The 26982-nt window shown below is 32.1% G+C and overlaps 3 protein-coding genes across 12 annotated transcripts in view; 1 reads left to right on the top strand and 2 right to left on the bottom strand.

The window, feature by feature from the left end:
• LOC108770472 (insulin-degrading enzyme) overlaps positions 1–6024 on the top strand; it is an 11014-nt gene extending 4990 nt beyond the window's left edge. For all 6 annotated transcript variants that reach the window (XM_018522087.1, XM_018522085.1, XM_018522088.1 and 3 more), the window contains 10 exons: positions 256–504; positions 632–1021; positions 2018–2127; positions 2460–2604; positions 2874–2984; positions 3054–3174; positions 3337–3543; positions 4427–4719; positions 5391–5600; positions 5775–6024. In XM_018522087.1, coding sequence (XP_018377589.1) covers positions 256–504; positions 632–1021; positions 2018–2127; positions 2460–2604; positions 2874–2984; positions 3054–3174; positions 3337–3543; positions 4427–4719; positions 5391–5600; positions 5775–6011 — 2073 coding nt within the window. In that variant the 3' untranslated portion in view covers positions 6012–6024. The remainder of the gene's footprint in view (positions 1–255; positions 505–631; positions 1022–2017; positions 2128–2459; positions 2605–2873; positions 2985–3053; positions 3175–3336; positions 3544–4426; positions 4720–5390; positions 5601–5774) is intronic.
• A 3498-nt stretch (positions 6025–9522) lies between these two features.
• Positions 9523–15673, bottom strand: LOC108770444 (putative uncharacterized protein DDB_G0282133). 2 transcript variants are annotated; one of them, XM_018522041.1, is made up of 7 exons: positions 15618–15673; positions 13333–15127; positions 11850–13216; positions 11388–11501; positions 10820–10970; positions 10377–10574; positions 9523–9596 (listed from the first exon to the last, which is right to left on the bottom strand). In XM_018522041.1, the coding sequence occupies exons 2-7, from the start codon at positions 15101–15103 to the stop codon at positions 9550–9552; spliced, it is 3648 nt and encodes a 1215-aa protein (XP_018377543.1). In that variant the 5' UTR covers positions 15104–15127; positions 15618–15673; the 3' UTR covers positions 9523–9549. The 2 variants fall into 2 exon arrangements, with proteins under 2 accessions (XP_018377543.1, XP_018377544.1); XM_018522042.1 differs by lacking the exon at positions 9523–9596 and adding an exon at positions 10201–10232.
• A 2206-nt stretch (positions 15674–17879) lies between these two features.
• The window catches only part of smash (smallish), a 72548-nt gene continuing 63445 nt past the window's right edge, over positions 17880–26982 (bottom strand). For 2 of the 4 annotated variants that reach the window (XM_018522040.1, XM_018522037.1), the window contains 12 exons: positions 23329–23628; positions 22984–23211; positions 22497–22861; positions 21919–22300; positions 21421–21477; positions 20640–20962; positions 20339–20462; positions 19817–19933; positions 19343–19542; positions 18931–19103; positions 18704–18868; positions 17880–18423 (listed from right to left, as the gene is read on the bottom strand). In XM_018522040.1, the coding sequence (XP_018377542.1) occupies positions 18401–18423; positions 18704–18868; positions 18931–19103; positions 19343–19542; positions 19817–19933; positions 20339–20462; positions 20640–20962; positions 21421–21477; positions 21919–22300; positions 22497–22861; positions 22984–23211; positions 23329–23628 (2457 nt within the window). In that variant the 3' untranslated portion in view covers positions 17880–18400. The remainder of the gene's footprint in view (positions 18424–18703; positions 18869–18930; positions 19104–19342; positions 19543–19816; positions 19934–20338; positions 20463–20639; positions 20963–21420; positions 21478–21918; positions 22301–22496; positions 22862–22983; positions 23212–23328; positions 23629–26982) is intronic. The other 2 variants (XM_018522039.1, XM_018522038.1) reach the window with 2 other exon arrangements.

Consider the following 26982-nt stretch of genomic DNA (forward strand, 5'->3'; position numbering starts at 1 on the left):
GAGAGAGAGAGAGAGAGAGTCTTCTCTCGATCTAGAAAAAAAACATAAGCAAAATACGTCCCTCTCGAAACCGTTCCACTTTTATTTGAAACATTTTTTTATATTTTCCATATTTTTCGTGATATTTGCCTGGGGAAATTAAAATGGGACATCTTGTATATGTTTGTGAGTGTGCGTGCATGTGCGTATGATGTGTGTGCGTGCGTGTGTGTACGTATGTATTTTTTTACATTTATTGTTAATTTGTCAATATAGCCTGAACATTACGTTTCTCATTTACTTGGACATGAAGGAGAAGGGTCATTATTATCGGCTTTGAAAGTTAAGGGATGGTGTAACTCCCTGGTATCCGGGCTACGTCCTACCGCCAGAGGCTTCAGTATTTTCAATATTCTTGTCGATTTGACCGAAGAAGGTATTAAGCATATCGAAGATATTGTTCTACTGGTATTTCAGTATATCAATATGCTTAAGTTGGAAGGACCAATCAAATGGATCTACGATGTAATTGACGAAATAAATTATAATTTTATGTAGAATATCCGGAAAATTATATCGCAATTTACCAGACATTTTGTACTTCAATATCGTATATTAAATATGAAATAACATGCATTTTGTACATTTGCAGGAATATAGAGATATTGACAATATAAACTTTCGTTTTAAAGAAAAGTCTTCGCCTCGTATTTATGTGGAATTTACGGTTCGAGCGTTGCAAGAATTTCCTATGAATGAAATTTTGTGCGCGCACCTTGTTAACCCTGAATGGCGGCCGGACTTAATCGAGGAAATAATGGGATATTTGACCCCGCAAAATGTTAGGATTCACATAGCTGCAAAAGCATATGAAAATATAGTTGATGAAATTGAAAGTTGGTATGGCACTAAATATAAGAAAGTGAAGGTATCCAAGGAAATAATGGACGTGTGGAATTCCCCTGGCTTTAACGACGACCTGAAATTGCCTCTCAAGAATGAATTTATAGCAACTACGTTTGATATCAAGCCACAAACTAACGTAATTAAAAATATCATTTTTTGTAATATTAATTCTTGATCACATTGTGATACTCAAAGTAAAATCTCCATGAAGCGCAAACTATATTGTGAAATTTGATATGAAATAGAATTTAATTAATGTTAGAGTAACTTAAAATAAATTCTGTCTCTTTTACACATGTACAGTTTTTATGTAATAATTACATGTGAAATGCATTTAAATATACAGGGTGTCCCGAACTTTTTTGCTAATCACTTTTATGTAGATAGAGCGGACTAAATTGAGTCGAAAAATCTTTTATCATTTTGCAATTTTCGCAGTAGTTAACAAGATATTAATTACTAAAAATTGCCAAATATTCGTCTTGAATAATTTTTTACTCAAATACTATGAACTTTATAGAAAAGCTGCAAGAGACAAAAATCATTTATTTTCTTCTCATAAAGTTCTGAGAATTTTGTCAGAATTTTTTATCAACTTTGTAGTACTGCATTTTCTTATTTTTACCAACATGAGAAAATACGGTATTAAAAAATTCTGGAAAAATTCTGAAAAAATTCTCAGAACTTTATGAGAAGAAAATAAATGATTTCTGTCTCTTGCAGCTTTTCTATAAAGTTGATAGTATTTGAGTAAAAAATTATTCAAGATCAATATTTGACAATTTTTAGTAATTAATATCTTGTTAACTACTGCGAAAATTGCAAAATGGTAAAGGACTTTTCGACTCAGTTTAATCCGGTCTATGTACACAAAAGTGATTGGCAACAAAGTTCGGGACACCCTGTATATTTCTGTACTAACTTTACAAAAATATATGCCGATATTTAAAGATTAGTTTACACAACAGAAAGCTAAGAGATCGTGATATAAATAAGAAAAATGAGATGCAGTAATTTTGGTTTTGACTTGTTTTTGTATATGAAATAGTCCTTTGCCTTATTGTATTATATTTGATCTCATTATGTATATATTTGCATATCATTATATATATTAACAAGTGAAATTTTACAGGTTGAAAAGTTTCCCATTATTTTGGAGGATACCTCATTTGTAAGACTTTGGTATAAAAAGGACGATGAATTTCTTGTACCTAAAGCAAAGATGATCTTCGATTTCTTCAGGTATGTATTAAGTGATTGTGAAAGATATGTTGCTGCTCTAATCGAATATGTAATACTGAAATATTTTTTAATGTAATTTTGAAATATTCTGGCAACTTAAATGATTTTAATTATTAATTCACAGTATGATGAGATTAGTAGATATTAATGTGCATCTCAAATAATATTAATAAGTTAGTTATTACTGAAACTATTTAAAAAAAAAAACTTACTTTTACAATTATGGTTCTTAAAATATTGTTATTTAAAGATGAGAATGAAATATAATCTCTTATAACAAAAAAATATTTTCTATAATTATGCACAATGTTTGTTTTGTCTCTAATTTATAGCCCATTTGCCTATATGGATCCTCTTAGTTGCAATTTCACTTATATGTTTATTAAGCTGTTTCGTGATTCTCTTAATGAATATACATATGCTGCTGATTTAGCTGGTTTACGATGGGAACTTAATAGTTTTAAATATGGAATAACAGTGAGTACATATATAATAATAATAAAATATAATGTATGTTATTTAAATATATTTGAATGTTTATTCGAATAAATTATTGTTTAATTTGTTATTAATATTAATAATGTTTAAAACAAATGCTATTTCACATATATACATAAATTGCTTATTCATAAATTATTTATCTCTAATTTGGTATTCGTAAATATGCTCAGTTCTATTCCTATATTTATCAACTGTTTTATAAAAATATATTCATAATTTAAAAGAAATATCAATTCTTTTTATAGCTCTCTGTAGGTGGTTATGATAACAAACAACGTGTGCTGTTAGAAAAAATAATGGATCGAATGATAAATTTTAAGATTGATCCGAAGAGATTTGAAATCCTAAAGGAAAAAGTACGTTCAATAAATACAATCAATATTTTTAATTTAATTAAGTAACATATTTATGTAGAATTATTACAGTATATCAGGAGCTTGAAAAATTTTGCTGCTGAACAGCCTTATCAACATGCAGTCTATTATCTTGTAGCCCTCTTAGCAGAGCAAGCTTGGCTCAAGGAAGAATTACTGGAAGCTACTACCTGTTAGCATAAAAGAAAACTTGTACTTTTTGTAAAAAATTATTTTCTTTTCTCTCTCTTTCCTACATTTCATTTAGTTCTTAGCACAATTACAGCACATATTAATGACATATAATTAATATTTCTATGATATATTTATGATTAAATTATTTATTCTATGATAGATTTAAATGTCGAGGGACTCCAGCGATTTATACCACAGCTACTCAGTAAGGTGCACGTTGAGTGCTTAATACATGGTAATGTGACTGTAACGGAAGCTACAGATATACTTAAACTAATTGAGTCTAAGTTGACAACTGGAGTGCCCAACATAATACCCTTGTTAGAACGGCAACTAGTATTGTCCCGTGAAATTAAACTAGAAAATGGTAAGCATATAACATGATCAAATTTCATTTATGATAATTTGAAAAAATTAATATACTTATGCCGATTGCACTAACGTTACTTTAATTTTCTCGCGGAATAAAAAGGAGATCAGACTCAAGAATTTAAAGTGGCCTTAAAACACAGTTTCGAAAAATGTACATCGAGAATATTAAAGGGAAAGTTGAAAAAATTGTTTGTACCACATGATAATGTGCACGGATTACACGCATATATATATGTGTACGTTTTATTTTTGTTCAAGAAATTCCAATTTATATACAATGTTATTCTATTTGATTAAAATGTGAATGGATCAATAAGCTCAATATTTCAAACACCTGATACTAGCGAGCGCACACGAACTGTTGGTAAAATCTTCTAGCTCACAGTTTTCTCCGACAGATTTACTCGGATCTGTTCTTTCATAAAATGATTTTCCGAAGCTTGAAATCGAACCCAACTTTTTCACGACCGGCTGCTTGAATTTGATCTCTTTTCGACTCTATAGATTTTTTTAAAGCCGAGAAAGAAGTAGAAAGGAATAGAGTTTTAAGTTCCTTGTTTAGAGTTAAAGTAACGTTGGTACAATTGCCCGTAAAAGAATTTCAACATGAAAAATTTTATTATTTTTGTTTTCTAACAGTTTCATATAAATGCTAGGTTTATTGTAGAAAAAATTTAAAAATATGAAAATGAACAATCTAATCTATTTAAATATAAAAAAGAAATATGTGGAAGTAACAGAAAATTATTTGTTATTGAAGTCATTTTTTTATCTATAATAAAATTTTTATCTTAGAAATTAGATCAGATCTTAAGTTAATATTATTTATATGATGTAGTATGCAACAATTTATAACAATATGTAATATGTGTTTACAGGTTGCCACTTTCTGTTTGAAGCAGAAAATAATTTACATAAAAGTTCTTGTACAATGGTATATTATCCAACTGGTTTACAATCAACAGAGTCGAATATGCTCTTAGAGCTCTTAGCACAAATTATTGCAGAACCTTGCTTTAATACTTTAAGAACTAAGGAGCAATTAGGCTATATAGTATTTAGTGGTATACGTAGATCGAGTGGAGCACAAGGCTTGCGAATCATTGTACAAAGTGATAAACACCCGCAATATGTCGAAAAACGAATCAATTTATTTTTAGACTCCATGTTGGTAAGTATAATGATATCTTACATGGTAAAAAATATTGTGTATTTGTGTTGGAATCCACTTATGTTCTTGTTAACCGTTTGCGTTGAATTTTTTAACATATTTGAGTGTTAATATAATGATTATGTTATTTAAAAGTTTTGTGTTAAATTGATATTCAATGTTTCTTAGTGCCAAAATGACATAATTTATAAGTAAATGAACAAGTAACATAAAAACAATGTGTTGTAAAACGTAAATTCAAAGATAACTGAATGAAATACTTGTTAATTTAATATATCATAAATGTCAATTATACTAAAAAAATATACTTTTGTTTATAAACTGTGTCAGTGTTAAGTTTATAAGTATCTTTTTTGTGATCGTTTTTTAATAGATAATATCCGTATTGTTTTCTAACACATTCATCTTATGTTAAATGGACACAAAAATTTGAGTAAACTGTTTGGGACATATGACATGTGTTATATTCGATAATTCATTCGATTAATAAATTTTCCAAGTGTATACAATAATAGTAGATATTAATGCATTGATTAATGGAACTATATATTCTTTTTTTACATTGATCACACAATATCTTATATTATAATCAAATATATTACTCCATTTTTTATGTGTCATACAAGGCTGTATTTTTATTAAAGTTAATATTACTAATAATTACATTTCAGAATCATATATCTACCATGACAGAAGAGCAATTTGAAGAAAACAAGAAAGCTTTAGCTACATTACGTCTGGAAAAACCAAAAATGTTAATTGCAAGGTGTACCTTGTACTGGAATGAGATTGTGACCCAACAATATAACTTTGATCGAGTCAATATTGAAGTGGCTTACTTAAAGACGATATCACGGCAGCAATTACTTAATTTCTTTAAGGTAATCAATTTACTCTTATGTACAAAATATATCATTTAATGTTATTCCGAAAGGAAAATGTTTCAACATAACAATAGAAAATATAAAATTATTTTTTTATGAGACAATTTTTGAGAAAAGTAACTTTAACAGTTAAAAAATTATATAATACATCTATCATATAAAATCTTCTAGGAAAATATACATAGTAAGGATCGACATAAATTGTCGGTACATGTGATATCCACAGCGTCATCGGAAAAAAGCTCACCTGATAATACAATCGAAAAAACTGCCGATTTATCATCTGATGAAGAAGTTAAGAAAATCGACGATATTTTGTCATTTAAAAATAGTCAATCTTTGTATCCTCTAGTTAAGCCGCTTGAAAAATATTTTCTCAGAAAAGGCGTACGCTCTTCTAAGTTATAAAAAAAGTGATGAAATAATAGTGAATTTACTTACGCATAATTTAAGAAAAAAACTTGACATCATTTTAGAGAAATTATATATATAATAAATCACTTTCAGTATCTCAGATTCTTTAGTAAACTTACACAGCACCTAAAGTTTTCAGAAATATCTCAGAAATAAACAAGTAACAAAGTAAAAAGTGGATCCAATAAAAATAACAATTTTTGTTTGAAAGGCATATACCACGAACGCAAGATAACGGTAGCGATTATTTAAATTTTATTCATATTTAATACAAAATATTCATAATAAACGTTTCGGTCCTTAATCAGATCATCTTCAGTATCAATAATTTTTTAACAAACTTTAATTAGCGACTTTATCACTTATTGCAGCATGTTTTAATATTTAATTTTAAGATCGTTAAACTTCTAACATTAAAATTGTTCCATTACATTATCATTATAGAACAATCATTTCTACAAAATTCATCCAAAAAAACCGGTAGTCCCTCATACAATATTCTATTTAATGATCTGTAGAACCAATATAGTTGTTCATTTAATCACATCACAGAATTTAGTTGTATTGTACGGAGTTGAATAATTCTAATAATTTTAACATAATAATTGGTCATACAGCTTAAATAAAAATAAACGATAATAAAAAATATACTATCATACCTGTGCAATTGTGTTAATTCACATTATCAGTCAATTTTTTTCCAAATTACCTCGTAAATTTTTTCTTGAAAATCAATAATAGAACACAAAGTTTCACGATTCTAGTGTAAAGCCAAAATAAATTAATGTAAGAAAAAACAATAAATAAAAAATTTATCCCAGAAATAATCTTCCAACGGACTCTCCTAAATTCAAACAAAAAAAAAGAATCCAAAACCAGGGCGATTGAGAATCGGCGTGGTAATTAGTACGCAAAATTAATTCTTGATGTTCTTTTTAAAAAACATTAACAATACAAGGCAAATGAGAGTAAGGCGCGGTAATTGTAGCATAAATGCAATTATAAAAACTTGTGACAATTTCTTACATAGATGCATTTAAGAAACTATGTTAAAATTTCGAACGATTCGGCCAACATTTGGGGCCATCATTAGCGAAATACAGAAGTTTAGACACGTGGAGATTTCCTTGCAAACTCACAAAACAGATCGAGTGACTGCTCCGATGTAAATTCAAATCCCTTCAATTTGGTTCCATGCCAAAGATGAATTGTAAAAATACAAATTCTAAGAGGGATTGCACGTTATTAATTGCATTAGTTTTTTCTAAAATAAAATAAAATCTTGAATTTTTATTCCAATAATCTTTGAACGTTTCGATTTTTTATTTTTCTCCAACTTTGGACAGAGAAGACAAATCTATAGCAAGTTGCCAGCATCATAAGCAATCATAGATTTGTGCGATTTTGCTGAGACATGCTTTGCTATCTGGGTATTAGCGTGTACATTTTAATCATGGAAAAGGAATTTTTATTCTGTGAAACCACTACAAAAAAATTTGACAGGAACAAAAACGTCAAAAATGCTAGTTTTATCGGTAATACAGGCGGCTCCAGCAATCCCTTAATATTTTTGCAAAATCGAGCACATGCATTGAATTTATATATCATAATACATCTCAGATAACACAATTTTGTTGCATCTGAAAAAGAGCTCAGGATTGATGACATTTGACTGAATTCTTTTTAACTCCCTGTGCTATCTGGGATGCTTATTAAGCTTTTTTAGAAAAGAAAATAAGATGGTAGTAAATTCATCATCATTGCATGGATACACATTTATTCAAATAAATGTTTAAAAGAAGAAATATATAAAAATTATGTATACATACAAGTATATATACTTACATTACACTCGCATATGCGCGCGTCCGCGCATAATCTTTATATATTTCTTGTTTTAAAAAATGATTAGTTTAGTGCTTTTAGTGTATACTAAAATAAAAAATTTATTTATTAGTTAAAAATAACTGTAGATGTTCGATAAAATTTCAACATCTGAAAGAGTTTACCATTTATTATTAAATATTATTTTTAGATAATATTTAATATTTTTAGGTAATATTTATTATTTTTAGATAACATAATTTATAAAATTCGCTGTTACATATAAACGATTTATACATAAACTAAGTATAATTTAATGTAAAATTACAACAATATATATACATATATAGGTATACGTTTCTTTATCTCCTACATGGAACATAGAATCTCTAATAAGGTTTCTGTAACAATGGATTTTTTCCGGAATTAAGTTATTAGCCTAATGTTCAACTTCCATCCTGGGGGATCCATATACAGGATGGGGCAGTAACTCTGTCCGCTTAGAATATTTCCGCTATTTTTGAAGATATGAAATAATATATTTATTGAAGTTGTATATATAGCGTTTCTTTTTCAAAACCCTCATCGACTTTATTCATTTCCCTACTCTTATTTATGTTGCTACTCTTACTCATGTCACCGCTCTTACTCGTTGTCAATTTCGTTACTTTTGCATACAAGCTTATGTTTTGTTCTGATAAACTAATTTTCGATAATTTTCTTGATCTGCGCTTCATTACTCAGCACTTTTTTATCACAACTTCTGTAAAATAAATTTATTTTTTAAACATGTATACTAATATACATACGCGTACGTGCGTAATATTTTTTTTATATTTTCCAAATATTAATATTATTACTGGTAAATATTTATTTTAGGTGACACCTCATCAATTTCAATGACCTTTAGATATGTTGTAGGGGAGAGTGTTCTAAGTGATTCCCCACAAGAATTAAGAGGGGGACGGCATTGGTTAGGAGAGATATAGTAAATTAAATATAATATATAATATGTATTAATAATCTATAATATGTAAATGTAGAGGATACCTTGGCATAAGAGGCATATAGATATATAGGTATATTACGAATAGTGAGAGAAATTTGTATATGCCGTACTAATCTCTTAAAGAATGTAAACAATCATCCTTCCCCTCCCCTGCTTAGGAGCGCACGATTTAAGGGATGTTTCATCCTCTGAAAGTGCGATTTGACACGTATAAAAAAATACGTGTCGCTTATTTTTGTTTGGAGAACAACATACTAAAAGCTCATCAAAATCGGAGGGGGGCAGTTGCATATAAAGGACAGGTCCTTTTCCTTGTAAGATTTAAACAATTGTATTGGTCTTCTTCTCTAATTGATTTTACACACACATATATATGCATATATACATATATATGTATATATTTGTCTACATATACACATATATATGTAAATCTAACATTAAGAAAATGTATGTGCATATATGTATGTACGTGCATACATTCACGAATTCTTTTTTTAATTTTTGAACAGTATATAGATGGTTCATTTATTTATATAAATAAATAATATAAATAGTAGGTATGCGAGGGAATACAATAAACAAATAAATTTTTTATATTTGAATCTTTTCTCATTTTATCTTTTTTATATGTTCATTATATACAAAAACTATAAAGTATATATATCGTTTTTAGTTTCTTTTTTCTTTAACATTTTTAATTTATAAAAATAATTGTCTCTTCTTCATTGCAGATATTAATTCAGGATCTGAAAGAATTATATTTGCAATTATATCAGATCAATGAAGATTTACATATGTTTCCTTTTTTGTTAATTATTATTTTTTATTTAAGAAAACAACGATAAAAAATTAACTTTGATTAGTTGCATGATTAAATTATTTTGAATAGGAAAATATATAAAATCTTTACACAAGGGGCACGGTCAACGCGATGCTACAAATGTTTTGAATTGGTCTTTTAGTTGGTCAGTTTGTAAAATACTTTCTTCCAATTGGTCCATCAAACGCTTCAAAGCATTTGTAGCGAGACTGACCACAGCCAAGGTATCTCAAAATTCGTGACTCAAAATAATATAGCAAGATAGTTCTCGAAAAAATAAGTAAAAAAGTTATTTGTTTTTTTATTTGAAGCAGTATTTTTTGAAATATAATAAAGGTTTATAAATATAACCAATTACAGATTAAGGCTACGGTCTACTTAATGCTACAAATACTTCGAAGCTTTTGATTGACCAATCAAAAAATGCTTCCAAGCATTTGTAGTGCTAAATGAATCGCACCCTATGTATTTTAGATGGCCGCATATCTATGTCTCACGTGTGCGGTATTATTAGTGGATGCTGATGAGCGCGTCCTTCAACATGTTCACTTATACTCATCGCCTAAGCATAGTATATAATTGACCATATTAAAACCCTTATATCTTAGAAATATTGCTTAAAATAAAAATTTACAAATAACTTCTTTTACTTAATTTTTCAAAAAATTTTTTGCTACAGTATTTTGTGATAATTAATAATTCATACCTGAACTTTCTTCTCGTTTGCGCTTCTTATTGAAGATTTTCAACGATTTTGAATTTCTCTTTGTATCTGTTTGTTGATTTTTGTTCAGTACTTTTGGCACAGAAGAAACAGTACTATTAGAATTCAATTCATCTGACTTTCTCGAATCTTGTGGCAATTTTTCTCGTACGGTAATAGTACTGATATTTTTAATATTTACTAAAAAATAAAATATAACGATTTATAGAAAATTTCTCACAATGAAAGATATACTATATCAAATAAAAATAAAACATGATATGCTGCTAAAACAATAATTTTTTTATATATATTTTATATCTCATCTTATTTTTCTACACATGTATATTACTTCTATTTATTGAGGAATTTATTGAGGAAACTTCTACTTTACAATTAAATATGTAAAATATAATATTCCTACTTAAAAAAAGAAAATTACTTACTGATCTTATAAGGCTTCTGTTTTTTACCAGTAGCAAAAATACAAGATGTGGTACCCACTTCTTTGCATACAATTCTGTATTTACATTCATTGAGTTTTATCGATTTCTCTTTTAATGTTAGTACCTGACCTTGCAAATTGCTTTGCAGTACCTATAGAATAATTTAAAGATTAACTTTGACAGATCTAAAAAAAACATTTTTATGAAACCATTATATTATTTTTATTCTTATATTAAGCTAGCGTTTCCACTTTGAAAAATAAATGTATTTGCTGCATAATCATATACGTACTACATATACGTAATCAATTAGTATTCAACTTTTTATTTTCACTAATTAATAGAAAATTAAGACCAAGACATTATCGTGTCTCGAGATAAAAAAATTAGAAATCTGTATTTATAGAGATGATTGGCGATATATATGGCACTTCTTTAGTGATTTCTAAATCATGAATTAATAAATTTTGATTTTTAAAAAGTATACAGGATTTATATATAGGATGTATATGTATATATAGGATATATATATATATATATAGAGAGAGAGAAAAACATACAAGTATACCTTGCTTGGAACATTTAAGATAAAAGCTTCTTCGTCTTTAGAAAGATTGGTTAATGTAAAACTTGCTGGTATTGTTTCCACAAACAAGTCTTGATCTTCGATTAGTTGTTGTAACTAAAAAGGTAATAGGCGTTTTCTAGTAAGGACACAATGTAACACAGTAAATCATTTCATCCTTGTTTAATGTTGGCAAACGCCCTATATTAATTATAAGTTCTTAAATATTGCATTATAAAAATTTCATTTTATGAGCATTAATTTAGTGCAAAATATGTCACTTTTTGTTGATAGCTTTAACTCATTTTTTAATTGTCCTAAATGAATTCTAAAATTTATTCTATCTTGTTATGTGTGAAAAGAATGTATTTCAATGTAGAGAAAGAAAAAGAAAGAAACTTTATGATTTTCTTAAAATATTTCAAGCCAAGAGGAATAATTCTGATATTATTTAGAGTTACTTACATTGCGTGGTCTATATTGGCAAGAGCTATTAAGATGTATGTTTGAACATTTGATTGATGCTTGTGTACTTTGCTTGTGTTCAGATTCATGTCTTGTCTTGAATTCAGTGCTTATTGCTTCTTCATTCTGATTACTTTTAGTACATGTGTTCTCCTTATTCAACATAGGTTGTTTGTGTTCTTGAAATTCATTAATAGATTTTTTACTATTGCACGAAACGTCACCATCAGAAACTCTTAACTGAAGACTTTCAATTAAGTTTTCTTTAAGTTGACTTTGGTTATCATTATGTACATTTTCACAATTTGGCGTGTCTTGCAGTGGGTTTTTGTTTGTTGCAGATTGCAATGAATCATTATTCTCATATGTACAACTTATTAATGATTCAGTTTCTTTTATGTCTTCCTTCGTATTCGTTGAATCTAATTTTACTTCTTCTATAGCTGATGTAGCCTCTTTGTGAATGCAAATATTTTCGCTACATGAAATGTCTGTTTCGGTTTGTTTAGAAGCGCAGTTGATTTCATCATTACTCAAGTTGTCGTCTTCATTGCAATGATTCGTATTTGAACTGTCTTTGAACTGTATTTGAATATGTTTTTGCGAAGTTTTGGTGGTTACATATTCGTCATCGCTTTCACTGGAATCGCTGTTTACTACTAAATTCAATCTTGCTTGCTGCTGAAGTCGCTTTTTAATTTGAGGTGACATATAGTTCATATTATCCTCTTCATTATCAGTTTCCAATGTCATTGGTGTTTCAATTTCTTCCTCATTTACCGCTGTTTCTTGCAAATTGTCAGTATTATGATCAACGACATCTGGACAATGTACTAAAGTATTCTTTCTTATAGAAGGATTTTCATTGCTAATGTTCGTACTATCAATTTTATCAATTTTTTCTATATTACTTTTGACGACATCGTCTTTCTTATATATTAGCTTATATTTTTTGTTCAGAATTTCAGTACACGTAATTTTAGGTAATAAAGTTTCATGTTTTTGTGTATCATGTGTATCCTGTTTCATACAAGTTTTATCTTCTTGATTTATTAAATGCCCCTTTGCGTTCTTATTAACTTGATTTAATTGGAAGAAATTATTTTCTTCTTTCTCATCATTTGTTTGTCTATTATTTTCGTCTAAAATATTGTTAGATTTCAGATGAACATCTTTTATATGATTTTCCTTAGGAGATAACACTTGCTGTTTTTGAACATCGAGTGAGTTTTCTGATTTTACGAAATGTGTTCGATCTTCACGATTTATCGAATGAATCTCTGTGACATTGCTAGTCTGATTTAATTGAGAGAAATTTTTTATTTTTTCTCCAGAAGATTCTTTTTCTTCTTTGCTATTTTGTTTTCCTGAAACATTGTTGTAAGATTTCAAATATATGTATATTCTTTGTGTGTGTACGATTCTTTTTACGAGAAAAAAATCGTTATTTTTAATCTCATAAGTTTGTATAAAATAATCTTACCTTTGTGATTAATTGAAGGAACTTCTAAATCGACCTTTGCATTATCTTCTTTTAATTGGAGAGATGTATCTTTTTCTTCTTCAGCGGGAATTTTTACTATTCTTTCATCTTCTTTTTCTTGAATAAGACTGCAAGGATTCGAATGAGCTTCCTTCATATAGTTTTTAGGAGATAACAATTGCTGTTTTTGAATATCACTTGAACCTTTCGTTTTTACAAAATGTTCATTTTCCTCATTTGTTTCTACGTTCATATTAATTTGATTTAATTGGGGGGAATTTTTCATTTCTTCTTCTCCAGAAGGTATCTTCTCTTCTTTGTTAATTTGTTCTCTTAAAATGTCATTTAATTGTGGATCCTTTACAACCTCTTCACAATCTTCCATTGTTTCGAATACTTCGTCAGTCTTTTTCAGTTCAAGAGAAGAAATAAGAATTTTTTTTGCGTTTTTTTCCATATTTTGATTCATTGGAGTCTTATTAGATTTTTCTATCTTGACCAACTTATCTTGCGAATCTTCATCAATTCCAGAATCTTTTTGTTGGTCCTGCAAAACATCTGATGACGAATCTTTATTAGGTACATTTGTTTGTATTTTCTTTAATGGTGTACTGTGGTGTTGATCAAACTTTTCGATATCTGGAAGTAACTGATCATAACTTAATTCACCTCCTATACTTTTATCTGTTATATCTTTACTATTATTCATGGAATCGACTTTTTCTAGCGCTGGTATTAAATTCCTTTTAACATCTTTTAACAATTTTGGTTTGTAATTTATATAAGCGCTGTTACAATTCTTCGCATTTATCGAACTTTCGATTACTGCAGTTGATTCGTTGGTGTTATCTTTTGATTTAACAAGGGAATTTAATTCATTATCAGCATTAGTACTATTTTCTAAACTTGTCGATTGAGGTAGAGATGAGTGATGATGTAAACCATGAGAATCAAGTTCAATATTTGATCTATTTATTGTTGCACTTTGATCTTTTTTATTTTGTATCTTTTTACTTACTGGTTTTGTTTTATTGAATATCTTATTATCTTCAGAACTTAATTTATTATCTATTGCATCAAAGTCTTCGTGATTCTGTCTCACATATTTATTTCCAGGTTTCATTATACTAGACGTTGAACTGATTTGAGAATCTAATTGTGGAGAAAGAGACTGCTTATTAGATTGAGCTTTCAAATGAATACGATCATTACTCTTCAAAATATTTCTTTTATTATTCGAGATATTTGTACGTGATCGTTTATGTGGTACACTATTATTCTTGTTTATAACTTCTTGCCAACCTGTATTAATACATTTCTCCGACACTATAGGATTCAATCGCGGTGATTTTCTTACTTGTACTTTTCTTTCTGTGCTTCTGCCTCTGCTTTTCTTCTTATGTATGACAGTTCTTCTGTTACAGCCTTTATAGTTCTCCTCGCTGATAGAAACATAATTCTGAAAATTTTTGGCTTTATATTTGGCTCGTTTTGATGAATTATATATAATATCATAATCAACATCACTGAGACTGCTACTATCACTAGTATCAGTGTCTTTTACTAAGTTTCGTATGACATTTGTTTTCAGTTCTACATAATGCTGGTAATTTGCCACACCACAATGTTTCTTTATTTCAGTATTGAGTAGTTTTGTCCCCTTTCGTATTTTCCGTGATGGTCTAAATTTATGTATCAGGGAATTCTCGAGCATTCTGTCCGTAACAGAATTATCCGTGATTGTCCATGTAATGCTCTCGTGGGAACACATGGTTTATACTATTTTTGTTTATATCTAAAAGCATAAAATAGCAAATATTAGTGCATACATGACTTCTTTATTTGTTTGAAGGAAACTTGCTGTTGCATGTCTTTATTAGCGAAACATAGAAGGAATAATTTTGAACTGTTGCTCAATATTGTGAAAGGGATATTTTACTTTTTTTATTAATTTTTTATTTTATTTGTTAATTTATTATTGTTATACTTGAAATGAAGTGTATATATTTGAAATTTGATAAAAGTGAGAAGGAAAGTACTAATGCAGTCTAGTGCAGCATAAAAAAAACAAATTTTATAACTTGTTAAAAGATCACATCGATCGAATGCAAGCAGGTGGAATCAAAACGTATTTCTCAAAATTTTCAGTAATAATGAAATGACAAACTTGAATGACATGCTACAGCACGTTGCTTCAAAAAGATAAATTCTTTGGGAAATAACTGATTGTAGCTTTTAAATAAGATCACTTTTTCGAAAGATGAAAATAATAATAATTTTCTAACCTGAAAAGCGACACCTTTTAACAGTTCGTTATTCTTTATAATTTCAAGTTTCGTTGATATTCTACATTGATATCTTTACACCACCTCTACACAGCTGCGACACATACATAAATGGAGTTTCATTGATAAAGCAAAAAATTCAAGTTCGCACAAGTAAACACATCTTAAGCCGGCGGCACACGATGCTTGTTTTCCTACTGGGGCTCTATTCTTGAAAAGAAACGTATACGAAAATCTAGGGAAATGCTACAGTATACGTTACGTATACTATAGTATTTCCCTAGACTTTCGTATACGTTTCTTTTCAAGAATACAGCCCCAGAACATAAGCAGGGTAAAAAGGTAAATTTTCACGAGCTGTTCCAACCGGCTGTTTCGGGTTTCAGCGACAAAAATGATCGCGTGATCAAAATGGACGCTTGATATTCGTCAATTTTGACCACGTGATCCTTTTGTCGCTGAAACAGCCGGTTTGAGCAGCTCGTGAAAATTTATCTTGTCTTAAAACACCTAGGCGTCGATTCTGTATCTTCAAACAAGGTGAAAATTACAAAAGTGAGCAAATTTACTAGGTGTTGACCAATGAAATGATCAGTATTCTAGTAAATTCGCTTTTGTAATTTTCACCTTGTTTCAAAATACAGAATCGATCCCCTATTGTAGATCCGGGGTTACGCAGCGGTTATCGCAGAGAGTATCATTTAATCCTTGTTTAACACTCTGTGAACAACAAGGATAAAGTAATAATACTTCTGCGCTAACCGCTGCGTAAACGAATGTTAAGCGGGGTCTACAAGATTTTAAGGCGTAAAACTTATAGGCCTTCTATAAGGCGTCGTCTACAATACACGGAGTAAGAAGTAAGAGTGAGAAATTGACCAATCACAGTCGAATGTGAGAAGAATAATCGACTGTGATTGGTCAATTTCTTACTCTTACTTCTTACTCACTGTATTGTAGACGACGCCTGAAGGCCTGTCTACAATACAGTGAGTAAGAAATTGACCAATCACAGTCGATTATTCTTCTCACATTCGACTGTGATTGGTCAATTTCTTACTCTTACTTCTTACTCCGTGTATTGTAGACGACGCCTCATAAGCCGCAAGTCAGAAGTTCTAAGCGATCTTAAGTCATAATCGGTGAAGTTGGCCAATAGCCAACTTGAACAACTTGGTTAAGACTGGTTAAGGCCCAGTTTCACAATTCACGGTTTTAACTCTTAACCGAGGTTCAACTTATTTCTCATTTTTTTCCAATTCTAGAATTGAAAAGAGATAATGAATAAGTTAAACCTCGATTAAGAGTTAACCGTCAGTTGTGAAACTGGGCCTAAGACTTCTAACGTTCTGATTTGCGGCTTATTATCTCTAAGGTCCAGTTTCACAACTGACGGTTAACTCATAATCGAAGTTCAACTTATTCATTGTCTCTTTCCAATTTTAGAATTGGAAAAAGATGAAAAACAAGTTGAACCTTGGTTAAAAGTTAACCATGAGTTGTGAAACTGGGCCTTAGCCGTAAGAAATTGACCAATTACAATCGAATGAGGAGAATACTCTACTATGATCGATCAATTTTTTACGGCTGCAATTTCAGCGTTCAGTTGGATTCAATTGGAAGTGTAAGAAAATTTCACAAAACAGGAAATAAATGTTTTACAGAATTAATCAATCTTATGTGTTTTACATTTATTCTTTTCAATAATATAAAATTACATTAATAACACGAGACGCGTATGTTACAATATTTCACAATGTAACATGTTTTTGACACATTTACGGGAAGCGATTGAAAGACCGTCGTCTTGTTTATGTTAAAACGTACAATCAAGTCGAGTCAATTGTAGACATGCCATCGAGTACGGAAATACCGACAAGTTTTATTTTGATTCAGTAGTGGCGAATCTACATTCTTGACAGTTTTAAAACTAATATTCCTCCAGAGAAAGAGGATGCTTTTTAAAAAGAGTTTGGTTTGTATATATGTAATTCAGTTATTAATATAAAGAATATGTAATTCAGTTATTAATATAAAGAATACTTTACGTTTTTATACTCGTTGGCATTATTTGATAAATTTTAGTTAAAAAAATTGGAAATTTTAATTTAAAAAATAATACAATAGCACACATCTGTATGCGTGCCAGAGAGGGGGTCTCGACATCTTTTTAAAGCTTGAACTACGTTAGCATATTGCTAGATTCGCTATTTCTTATCTTGACCGCTTCGCGAAGCCGAAATTTAATTAATTGATTATTATACTGAAACCTCACGCTATTCGCTTCCAAAAAAAAAAAGATCGAAGACTTTGCTTGAAAAAACATTCGCGTGTATTCTGTTATAACCGTTGTAAACTGGATATATCTGGTATAAATAGTACGAGAACTATATTACAAAAATATACAGCGTCAGTAAAGTGACGCCAGTTACATCCAAATTAAGACCATTTCAACAGTTATCTTATGTCTAGACTAATTACATAAATACATTTTATATACATCCTTCACGTACGATTCGTGTTAGTTGGTAGAAACAGTATTGCATACATGTGTAAACTCATTACTTTGAATAAAACATACGGAAAATAATATATCGCGCGAGGGACAGCTTCATTCCTCTTCGTATTTGACCTGTCAAAAAATTATGTTTATGCAATTTGCTTTATGCCGTGTGTCAACATGACACTTTTAAATAAGGGTAACTTAAATGGTCGATTATGATCGTATATAGCCGGAAAGCGTTACAGTTAAGTTAATCAGCATAATTCCGTTAACCAGGCTTCTACACACAACTGAACTTGACACCTGAAAATTTAACAGCAATGTAGTAAATTCTGAGATGAAAATATTTTACTGGTTTTTACATATTTATAATTTATAATTGCGTTAATTATTGTCTTTATGTTTTACGATATAAAACTTTCAAGAGATTAATGAATATTGTACATTTGCAATTATTTTTAAAATGAAAATTTTAAAACGGTCTTTTTTTAACTATATCGAGGATAATGTGTATTTTAACGAATGCTCTTGAAATCACAACGTGTATGATCATATAATTATTTGACGAATTAAATGTTTGTACCATCGTCGCTGGAGTAGCAGTTATGGCAGTGGAGTTTATGATTTCGAACGCGCACGTCCGTTCCCATTAATCCATCGCCGAGACGTACATGGCATACGCAACACTTGAAGCACTCCATATGATAAAACAATCGTAGACTTTCGATTATCATCGCAGCGCCTCGACCTAAAGAATCATAAAGATATTTATAACGATGAAAGAATGTTTTAACTAATTTACTACATTACCTAATTCCTCCCCGCAATGTGAACATTTCTTCTTTCCACTCACGCTAAGCATTTTTTCTTGATTTCCGCTGTTATTCGCGATTGGCGTATGTTGTGTTTTTTGAGATTGTAGTGTATACTGTGGTGATTGATGTTGCACAGTCAAGTGTTCTTGATTGTGAACTTGCTCTGGCCTGAAAAAATGTTCTTTTATAATTCATAAAAAACAAGCCTTTGAAAAAAAAGTTTAAATATCAAATATAGAAGTAAAAAATAAAAGAATATATTTTATTTTTATTGAAAAATTATTATATATTGATAAATAATTATGATTATTACAAAATTTTGCTTCGTTGTATATTATTATTAAAAAAATATCAGTAGTTCGTAAAATCAATTTTTTTGTAAATCGTCGAAAACTAGTTAAATTTACCTTCGCCTTGTTAAAAGAGGTTTCTCCTGCGTTTTACTCTGTACCCTTTGCGTTAGAGTTTGTATGATAGAATCGGGTAGCGGTTTGTTATCTGTCCGAATTGGAGCGTTATATGGTACGGAAGTGCCAGTTACATGCGGTTGAGATTTTCTCGCTGGTGATCGTTGATTTCTCTCATTAATCCTCCTTTGTTCTGCCTCCTGTTGAGAAATTAATTGAGATAGAACTTATCTCATGATACCTTACTAGATAAGTATATTAGATTTTGTTAGAAATTTAATAGAATACATGATAAACATTGGAATATAACTGAAAAATTAAAAAAAAAAATAAAAAATCTTATTTTAACAATAAATGATTATTGAACAAATTTTGTAATGGAGTTAATGTATCTCTTTAAAAATTATAGCATTATATTAAAAAAATAAATTTATACATAATGTGCCAATTAATATAAATAATATTAATACGCACTTGAATAAGCCAATGTTGATAGTTCACATCATTAGCTCCTCTAGGTACGTCACTTTTCCTTCGCTGGACCCACTGATCACCTTGAACAATTCGTGGACGCGGTACTGCACTTAATGCCTGTAAATAGAGAGCCTATAATCAGAGTCTGGCCACAATATAGCTATGTCCGTGATTGACCCGACATTTTTTTTCAATTCGTTGCAGTTGTTTGAAATGTATTTCATTATCTAGTCTTTTGACCATAGATTATTGCAAAAAAGTGCTGGTAGATTCAACTATTTTTACTCAGAAAGAAATATAGATATTATGCAAAATCGAAAAAAAGTTGGATTACACAAAACTACGTATATTCATCGCGAATTTATTTATGTTCGCTATGAAGCTTATAGAGGTGCTACATTTCCAGTTCCACAGCGCCACTCTAGAGTAAGTAAGAGTGAGATAGCGCATATTTTTCTCTCGCATAATTTTGAAGAAAAATGCCGGATTTTCTTGTGATCAGACTCTGATTATAGTCTCTACCTGTAAGGTCTGTCTGGACATTTGCTGGCCAGTGTGATTTCCAAGTGTCGTTGTCGATGCGCTCTCGCGAATCGATGCGTCTACTTGTTGAGGAATCGAATCCGCGGATGGTATACGGCTATTCCTATATATTCCCAATTAAATAAAAAAAATTTAATACAATTTATCTTGTTACAATATCCGTTTTATTGTCATCATATAAAAGTTTTACTTTAATTTAGACGTAATTTAGCTAACGTTTGTAGTATAGTAAAAAGAAATTTAATGCAATAACACAGGTATCTCTCTCTCATGTATTTACCTAATTGTAACATCTCTTTGTCTCTGATCTAGCATACGTGGTTTAGTAAGTGGAATTGGTGGTGGCGGTGGTCTCCTTCTTGGCGCATCTTGAAACTGCAAATTTGGCATTGAAGATCTGTAATTCACAGCAGGCGTATGATACTTGTATTGTTGCGTGGTTTTAATAGAGTTCTGCGCAACATCTTGCAAGGATTTCCACTGTTCTTGTAACTGTTCTGCTAACCTAAGCTGCTTCTGCTCGCGATAAGCCAAATTATTGCGTTGTCTCTTTAATTCTTCCTGCTCCAATTGTAGAAGTTCCCTTTCCACTCGTAGCACTTCCTAAAGAGATAACATACGATATTTTTATGATTTATTATCTTTACGCATATTTAAAATATTATTAGACGTAAATGTTTCTATCGCGTTAATTCTAATTATACTCTCTTAAATAAAAGCAATTATCACTACTTAAAATACAATAACTTTTTAAATATTTTTACGAATAAATAAATACATTCAGTTCAAAACTTAATTAATTTTTATTTACGCGATTCTATGGAACTTATGTTTTAGCAACTCTAATAAAATTAAGTATCCCTCTTATATGTGATTAATCTATTCGTTTAACATATTACATAAAAAGAGATCATATCGAAAGAGATTAGTTAAGATATCTCGAAAGAAATTTAAAAGAGACAGAATAATAATAGATTTAAAGAATTCCTATACGAATACTTATGTAAAAGTTCCGTGCAAACAAGCGACTAAAACAGTGGTGAAGACAACTGTTGCCTTACCCCGGAAGGGAATTCATCTTCGTTGCTGCTCAACCCAGCACCGACCAATGCCTTGCTCTGTGAATAATTAGCAACGATCCCTCTATCAATATTTACACTACGCTATATATTGATTTGCACCATACTACTGAACGATCGAATCCTTCAGGCAATGTTGTAAACGCAATAGTAAACGTGACTAACATGCAATTTTTTTTTCAATGTATAAATAATGGTAGTATGAACGGATCAAAAGATATCGACAAGAATCACAGCATTGCCCCAAGGATATTTTCAAGCTATCGGTTAAAAATGCGTGCCTCGGCTGGAAGAAATTTGTGCATAGCTTCGAGTTTCTCCGGAAAAAAAAAAAAAAAACAATTGACAGAAATGTCAAAGGAAGAACATATTTGAAATAAGTACCTTGTGTTCTAAATTTACCATCTACTTATAAAATCAGGCTCTTTTTCCTCGTTAGTTTCGCGTTCAAAGAATATAAAACTGAATAATTTGCCTTACCTCTTGCTCGCGAATTTGACTTTCCATCGTTCGGATGCGCATCTCCTCCTTACGACACGCATCAGCGACTCTCCGCTCTTTCTCCTCGATCTCGTTCTGCATCCTCAGTTGTCCCGACTGCGTCTCAAGCTCCTCGTCCTTTCGCTTGTCTCCGATGTACTTCGCTTCCTTTTCCGTCGTTCGCATCTGGATCTCCCGCTGTTTCGCTGTCTCATCGTGTTGCTGTTGCGATTGCTCGTGTGAGGAAGCATCTTCCTGCTTGCGTGCGTCGTCCCTCTTGCGAAATGCGTCCTCGTTGCAGCGCAATATCGCCTCTCTCTCCAGCTGCATCTTCTCCTCCTCGAGTTCGCGTAGTTTGTGGGCCAGTTTTTCTCCTAAGTCACTAATGGCATCACCAATGTATTTGACAATTTATTCGTGAGAATACGAATTAAGCGTTCTTTTAACAAAAATCCAGAAGACACTGGAAAAGCTGAATATCTTTTAAATTGTCTTTTGAATATTTTGTGCATCTTCTGAATTTTGTATTCACAAAAAAAAAACATAAAAATTGCATGTAGAGACAGCTTTATCTGTACCTGTTGTATTCGCGATTATCGCCGTATCGCCACTGTTCTTCTTTTTCGAGAACTTCAATAATCTCCCGCTCTTTTTTTGTGATTTCATCCTCTTCGGAAGAAGTCACACTGGCACCAAAAGGCTCGCTGCTCTGCCTGCTGTGCTGCGACATGTCGGGGCTAACAGGTTGCTTTGCCCAATCCTCGACGTGCCCTAATTCGACCCCGGAATCTCTCTCGTGGCTCGAATCTTGCTCGTAATTACTGTCGGTGTCATACGAGCGACGATGGAGTTGTTCGATGCGCCTCTCCTCAGCGAGAATCGCCGCCATATCCGGTGGTTTTGTCAGCGTTAACTCGGGTTCGAAATCTTCGTCGTTGACCTGCTATTAATAAAATCGAAATTGACAATGTTTATCTTTAAATATGTCAATTAAACATGACTGATTATTTTTAAAACAACTGAGATGAACAGAAACGGCGGATCTCTGAGTATTTTCGCGCTTACCCCTTCAATACCGAGGAAATCCGAGCGTCTCGTGCGCAACTCTTTCTTGATTCTACGAGTGGAGTTTAATCTCTTGAGCGGCTCCGGCGGAGGATTATCATCGTCGCTGACGTCCACCGGAGGCGGCGGTGGTTTCTCCTTCGGTGGTTCCACGCTCGTTGGTGGACTCAGAAGGAAAGGCTGATCGGCGATTATCTCCTCATCGTTGGACAGAGTTAGCGGTAGAAACTATAAATAACAAAGGGCATTTATGTTATGAATGTCGCTCGATGAATTGTCTCAGAAAATTATTGTACATTGTAATAGACAAAAGAGACTGAAATTTTAGTATAATTTTAAACTAACTTGTTTAGAAATCGGTGATGTTAGATTCGGGGTATTCAGCGCGTCGACCAAACTGACTTCCTGCTTGGCTAAACTCAGGTTCGTCGGTCGTTCCAGCGGATGGTCGGCTGTCGGCGTAGCGACCATGGCATTAGGCGCGTCGTGCATGTCGATGTCGACGTCGCACTTCTTCTTGACTACGTTCGTCGACGTCTCCGTCGTTTCTTGTTGCTTGTGTTCGACTGCCGGGACCACTGGGCGGTTCGCAGCGGTGGTGGCTACCTCCTCCTCTTGGTCCGCTTTCTCGATAACGATCCGTTCCTGAAGAGACGAGTCGTAGTGTAGCCGAGAGCGGAATATGTAAAATGCAGTTTCGCGCAGATTTTGCAACGCTACATTCTATGCAAATCGACGATGATGGTCTAGAATAGCGAATTTCTCAAATCGGAGACGCATGAATTCTGATTAAAAGGACAAGATCGCTTTCTTTTGGTGGCTTCCTTTCGGTCGCGCTCGTTAATGTTCAAAGATACAAACGCATTTTTCGGTTAATTAATAATAACGTCTCAAGAAAATGTTTTACAAACTGGTTTTAATTAGGGTAATCATGATAGGGATAAACGTTTTAATTAGGATAAAAAACCTGGTAAACTGGTTTTAATTAGGATAATCATGATAGGTATAAACATTGCGATATTACGACGAAAAATCGTATAATTGAAAAAAAAAAGTCGCGATTTATCTTTTAATTTCTAATTATTCCAATCGAATGCTTAAGAAATATCTAGAAAATGTTCCGTAATGTGTATCAAACTAGCAGTTAAGTATAAAAGTGATGTCATACAGCTCATCAGTTAACGCGAGATAACTTGTACAAGATCATTTTAAAAAACTGTAACGACAAGAAATCGCACCGCGACATTTAAGTTGAGATTATGCTCTCGGAGATTTTTGTGGTTCGTACATCCGCGTTCGTAAATCCGATGATGCAATCGTTAAGTGACATAATATAATGCGTGTACTTCGACGCCGTATTTCACTGCAATTGTGATCGGTATATCTTCCCAGCGTAACGGTTACACGAAAAAAAAAAAAAAAAAAAAAACGTTAGGAGAATGTCTCGCGTGTACCAGATGTGAAATTCCTGTTGTGGGAATACGCGGGCGCATTTTACCAGGTCGACGCATGTTACGTAATGTTACACGTCCGATGAGTCTCGCAGATCTCCGCAATCACGTGCGCTTTTCTTCGCGATTTGACGCGCCTTTATAAAGATGTATGGAGCTCTCATGTTACGATATCAACAGACTCGAGAAGCACTGATTTCGGGTAATGATTCGAATAACGACGATTTACGATCAAGATTTCTTGTATCTCTTGCGGATCTCGTCACAATCGTGACAAGATCAATTTCGTGAAAGATTGATCTCATCTCATCGTAGATTATCTGAATGGGGAAAGAACATATTTTAGCGTATTATAATCTTAATTATTAAATGCAGATCGTTGCAAAATCTTGTATAGCGTTAATTGTAATTATAAAATATTTTAACATAAATATATATATTGCAAAAAAAAAAATTATAATTTGCTGGCTGGCGATGCGTGATCGGTAAAGCATCGTCGAACAGAAGCTTGTCAATTGTGTCAAAATAGTGTCAATATCATCCATGCATTGTGTAACGCCCTTGATTAGAAGGGATTATGAGGCATTAAGATCATAAGCGATTGAAAAGAAAGAAGCTCCAAAGGTGCAAATAAAGAATAAAATACTAATTAAATATCTGAAAATTAAATACAGAAGAATTGTGTAAAAATTGATTAAGATCAATCAAGTATTAACATATCAGTATAGAACTAATATTATAAATAAATTTAATTCTCTACAACTCTTTCCATTCCCACTCTGTTTCTCAAAGCAAATTAAAAAAAAAAAAAGAAAATCATTGCACTTCTATGTAACTTCTAGATAATATTATTATAAGCTAGTAGAGCTTATTCAATACTCTTTCTCGTTTCAAAAGCGAATACACGAGTGAGCGTTCTTAAGCCGTCAAGAAAGCCTACAAGTGCCAAGTCGATCGAAGCAACTCGATCACGCGATCTCTTCAAACACTACACGGCAAAATTAAAAAAAGAAACTCACACTTCACTAATAATCCACACATACACATTCACGCCTAACCGTTCGGTAGTACCTCTTACCTCACGAGTTATACTCGTAAATCGCATGCAGGTGACGAGCACACGGGGAGGGAAAAAGCTACGTTCACTTTCTCAAGTTGCAAGCGGATCGTGCACACGCCTCGAAAATCGCGCACAGCCACTAGAGATCACCGTGATGTCAGGTGTTGTCAGACTGATTAAAGCCGGCTGTGAGCGCGCACACGGCGCGATAAGGTCTTTCGGCGATCGAGGGAGAAAGAGAGAGATAAGAGGGATATCTAACCTCTGCTATCGAGGTACAAGTTCTCCCGATGGAGTGCAAAGTGCGATGCGGAATTCACCAACCAAATATGTACAAATCGTCCGTCTCTAAATGAGACTGATAAAGAAGGGACTTGATCAGGGCCTACCTTGTCCTCTGTCTATGAACAAATCAGGCGCGCGTCTGATGTGTTGTTTTGATAAACGACAGTGGAGATAAAAACAAAATAGAAAGTATCGATGATAATGACCTCTTAATGTTATTTTTATCTTAGGCTGTTGAAACCGTTTAGAGATGATTTCGAATTACTGTTTCAATAAAATGAACCCTCCAGCGCCACCCCGAAATTTTTTATCATAATTTATACTCTGGATCGTTGATGGAAACAGCATATATTTTTTATGGTTCTAGACTACATAAAAATCTGAAAAAGATTCTTGTACTTTGTGAAACCTTTTTAATAATAAGTTTTTACTATAATAAAAACTGGACTGTATTTTATTTATTTTTTATATGTTGAAATTTGAATAAGAATTTAGAGAAAACGTGACATCGCGACTGTGTCTTAAAAGGTACAAAGTGATGCTGGAGAGTTAATGTCTATATAATTAACGTCTCTTTTTCCTCTTACTATTCGTTTTATTGTTACTAATCGCAAGACAAGACATAGAGAAAATCGAATAATATCTCTTTGAGAAGATTTTCGAAGGTAGGCCCTGAACCCGAACGGGGCTATCCGTACAGACATGCGTGTCTCGTGAAATTGCCATTCGTTCTGGAGTCTACTAAAAAAAAAAGAAAGGAAAAAAAGAAGCCGTTCGTCGACACGGTGTCCCACACGGGGGCTAACACACAGCTCAAGCAAATCGCTGCTTGCTCGAAGCAATCAAGAGTATATGACGTCTTACCTCTTCGATGTATCGAGGAGACTGAGACGCGTAGAAAGAAAGCGATCGCGCGCCGACAAACGAGCGACAATCGTTGATGGAAATATCGTTGACGGCGGCGACGTAGACTCACGTTGTTGCTTTTTTTTTTACAGTCGGCACGGTCGGTTCTTTATTAGTAATTAACTGTCACCGCGACTGATCCTTGACTTCGCGCGTCACGCGGCCGATATATCCATCGTACTTTGAACGTGACTGTTATTAAAAGAGCATATTTATGCGCCCTGTTAACCGTGGAGATGAACTGCGCCAAGATTTGCGACAAGCTGTTTACGTTATTCAACGTCTTGACGAATCTCG

This window comes from Trachymyrmex cornetzi, unplaced genomic scaffold (assembly GCF_001594075.2).
Source record: "Trachymyrmex cornetzi isolate Tcor2-1 unplaced genomic scaffold, Tcor1.1 scaffold127, whole genome shotgun sequence".
Classification (NCBI taxonomy): Eukaryota; Metazoa; Arthropoda; class Insecta; order Hymenoptera; family Formicidae; genus Trachymyrmex; species Trachymyrmex cornetzi.

Coding starts and splice junctions, on each gene's coding strand:
- LOC108770444 (XM_018522041.1), bottom strand. CDS start 15,103: ATGTGTTCCCACGAGAGCATTACATGGACAATCACGGATAATTCTGTT. Junction 13,217..13,332: donor TCCTTCAATTAATCACAAAG/GTAAGATTATTT, acceptor ACAATGTTTCAG/GAAAACAAAATAGCAAAGAA. Junction 10,575..10,819: donor ACAGAAGCCTTATAAGATCA/GTAAGTAATTTT, acceptor TTTATTTTTTAG/TAAATATTAAAAATATCAGT.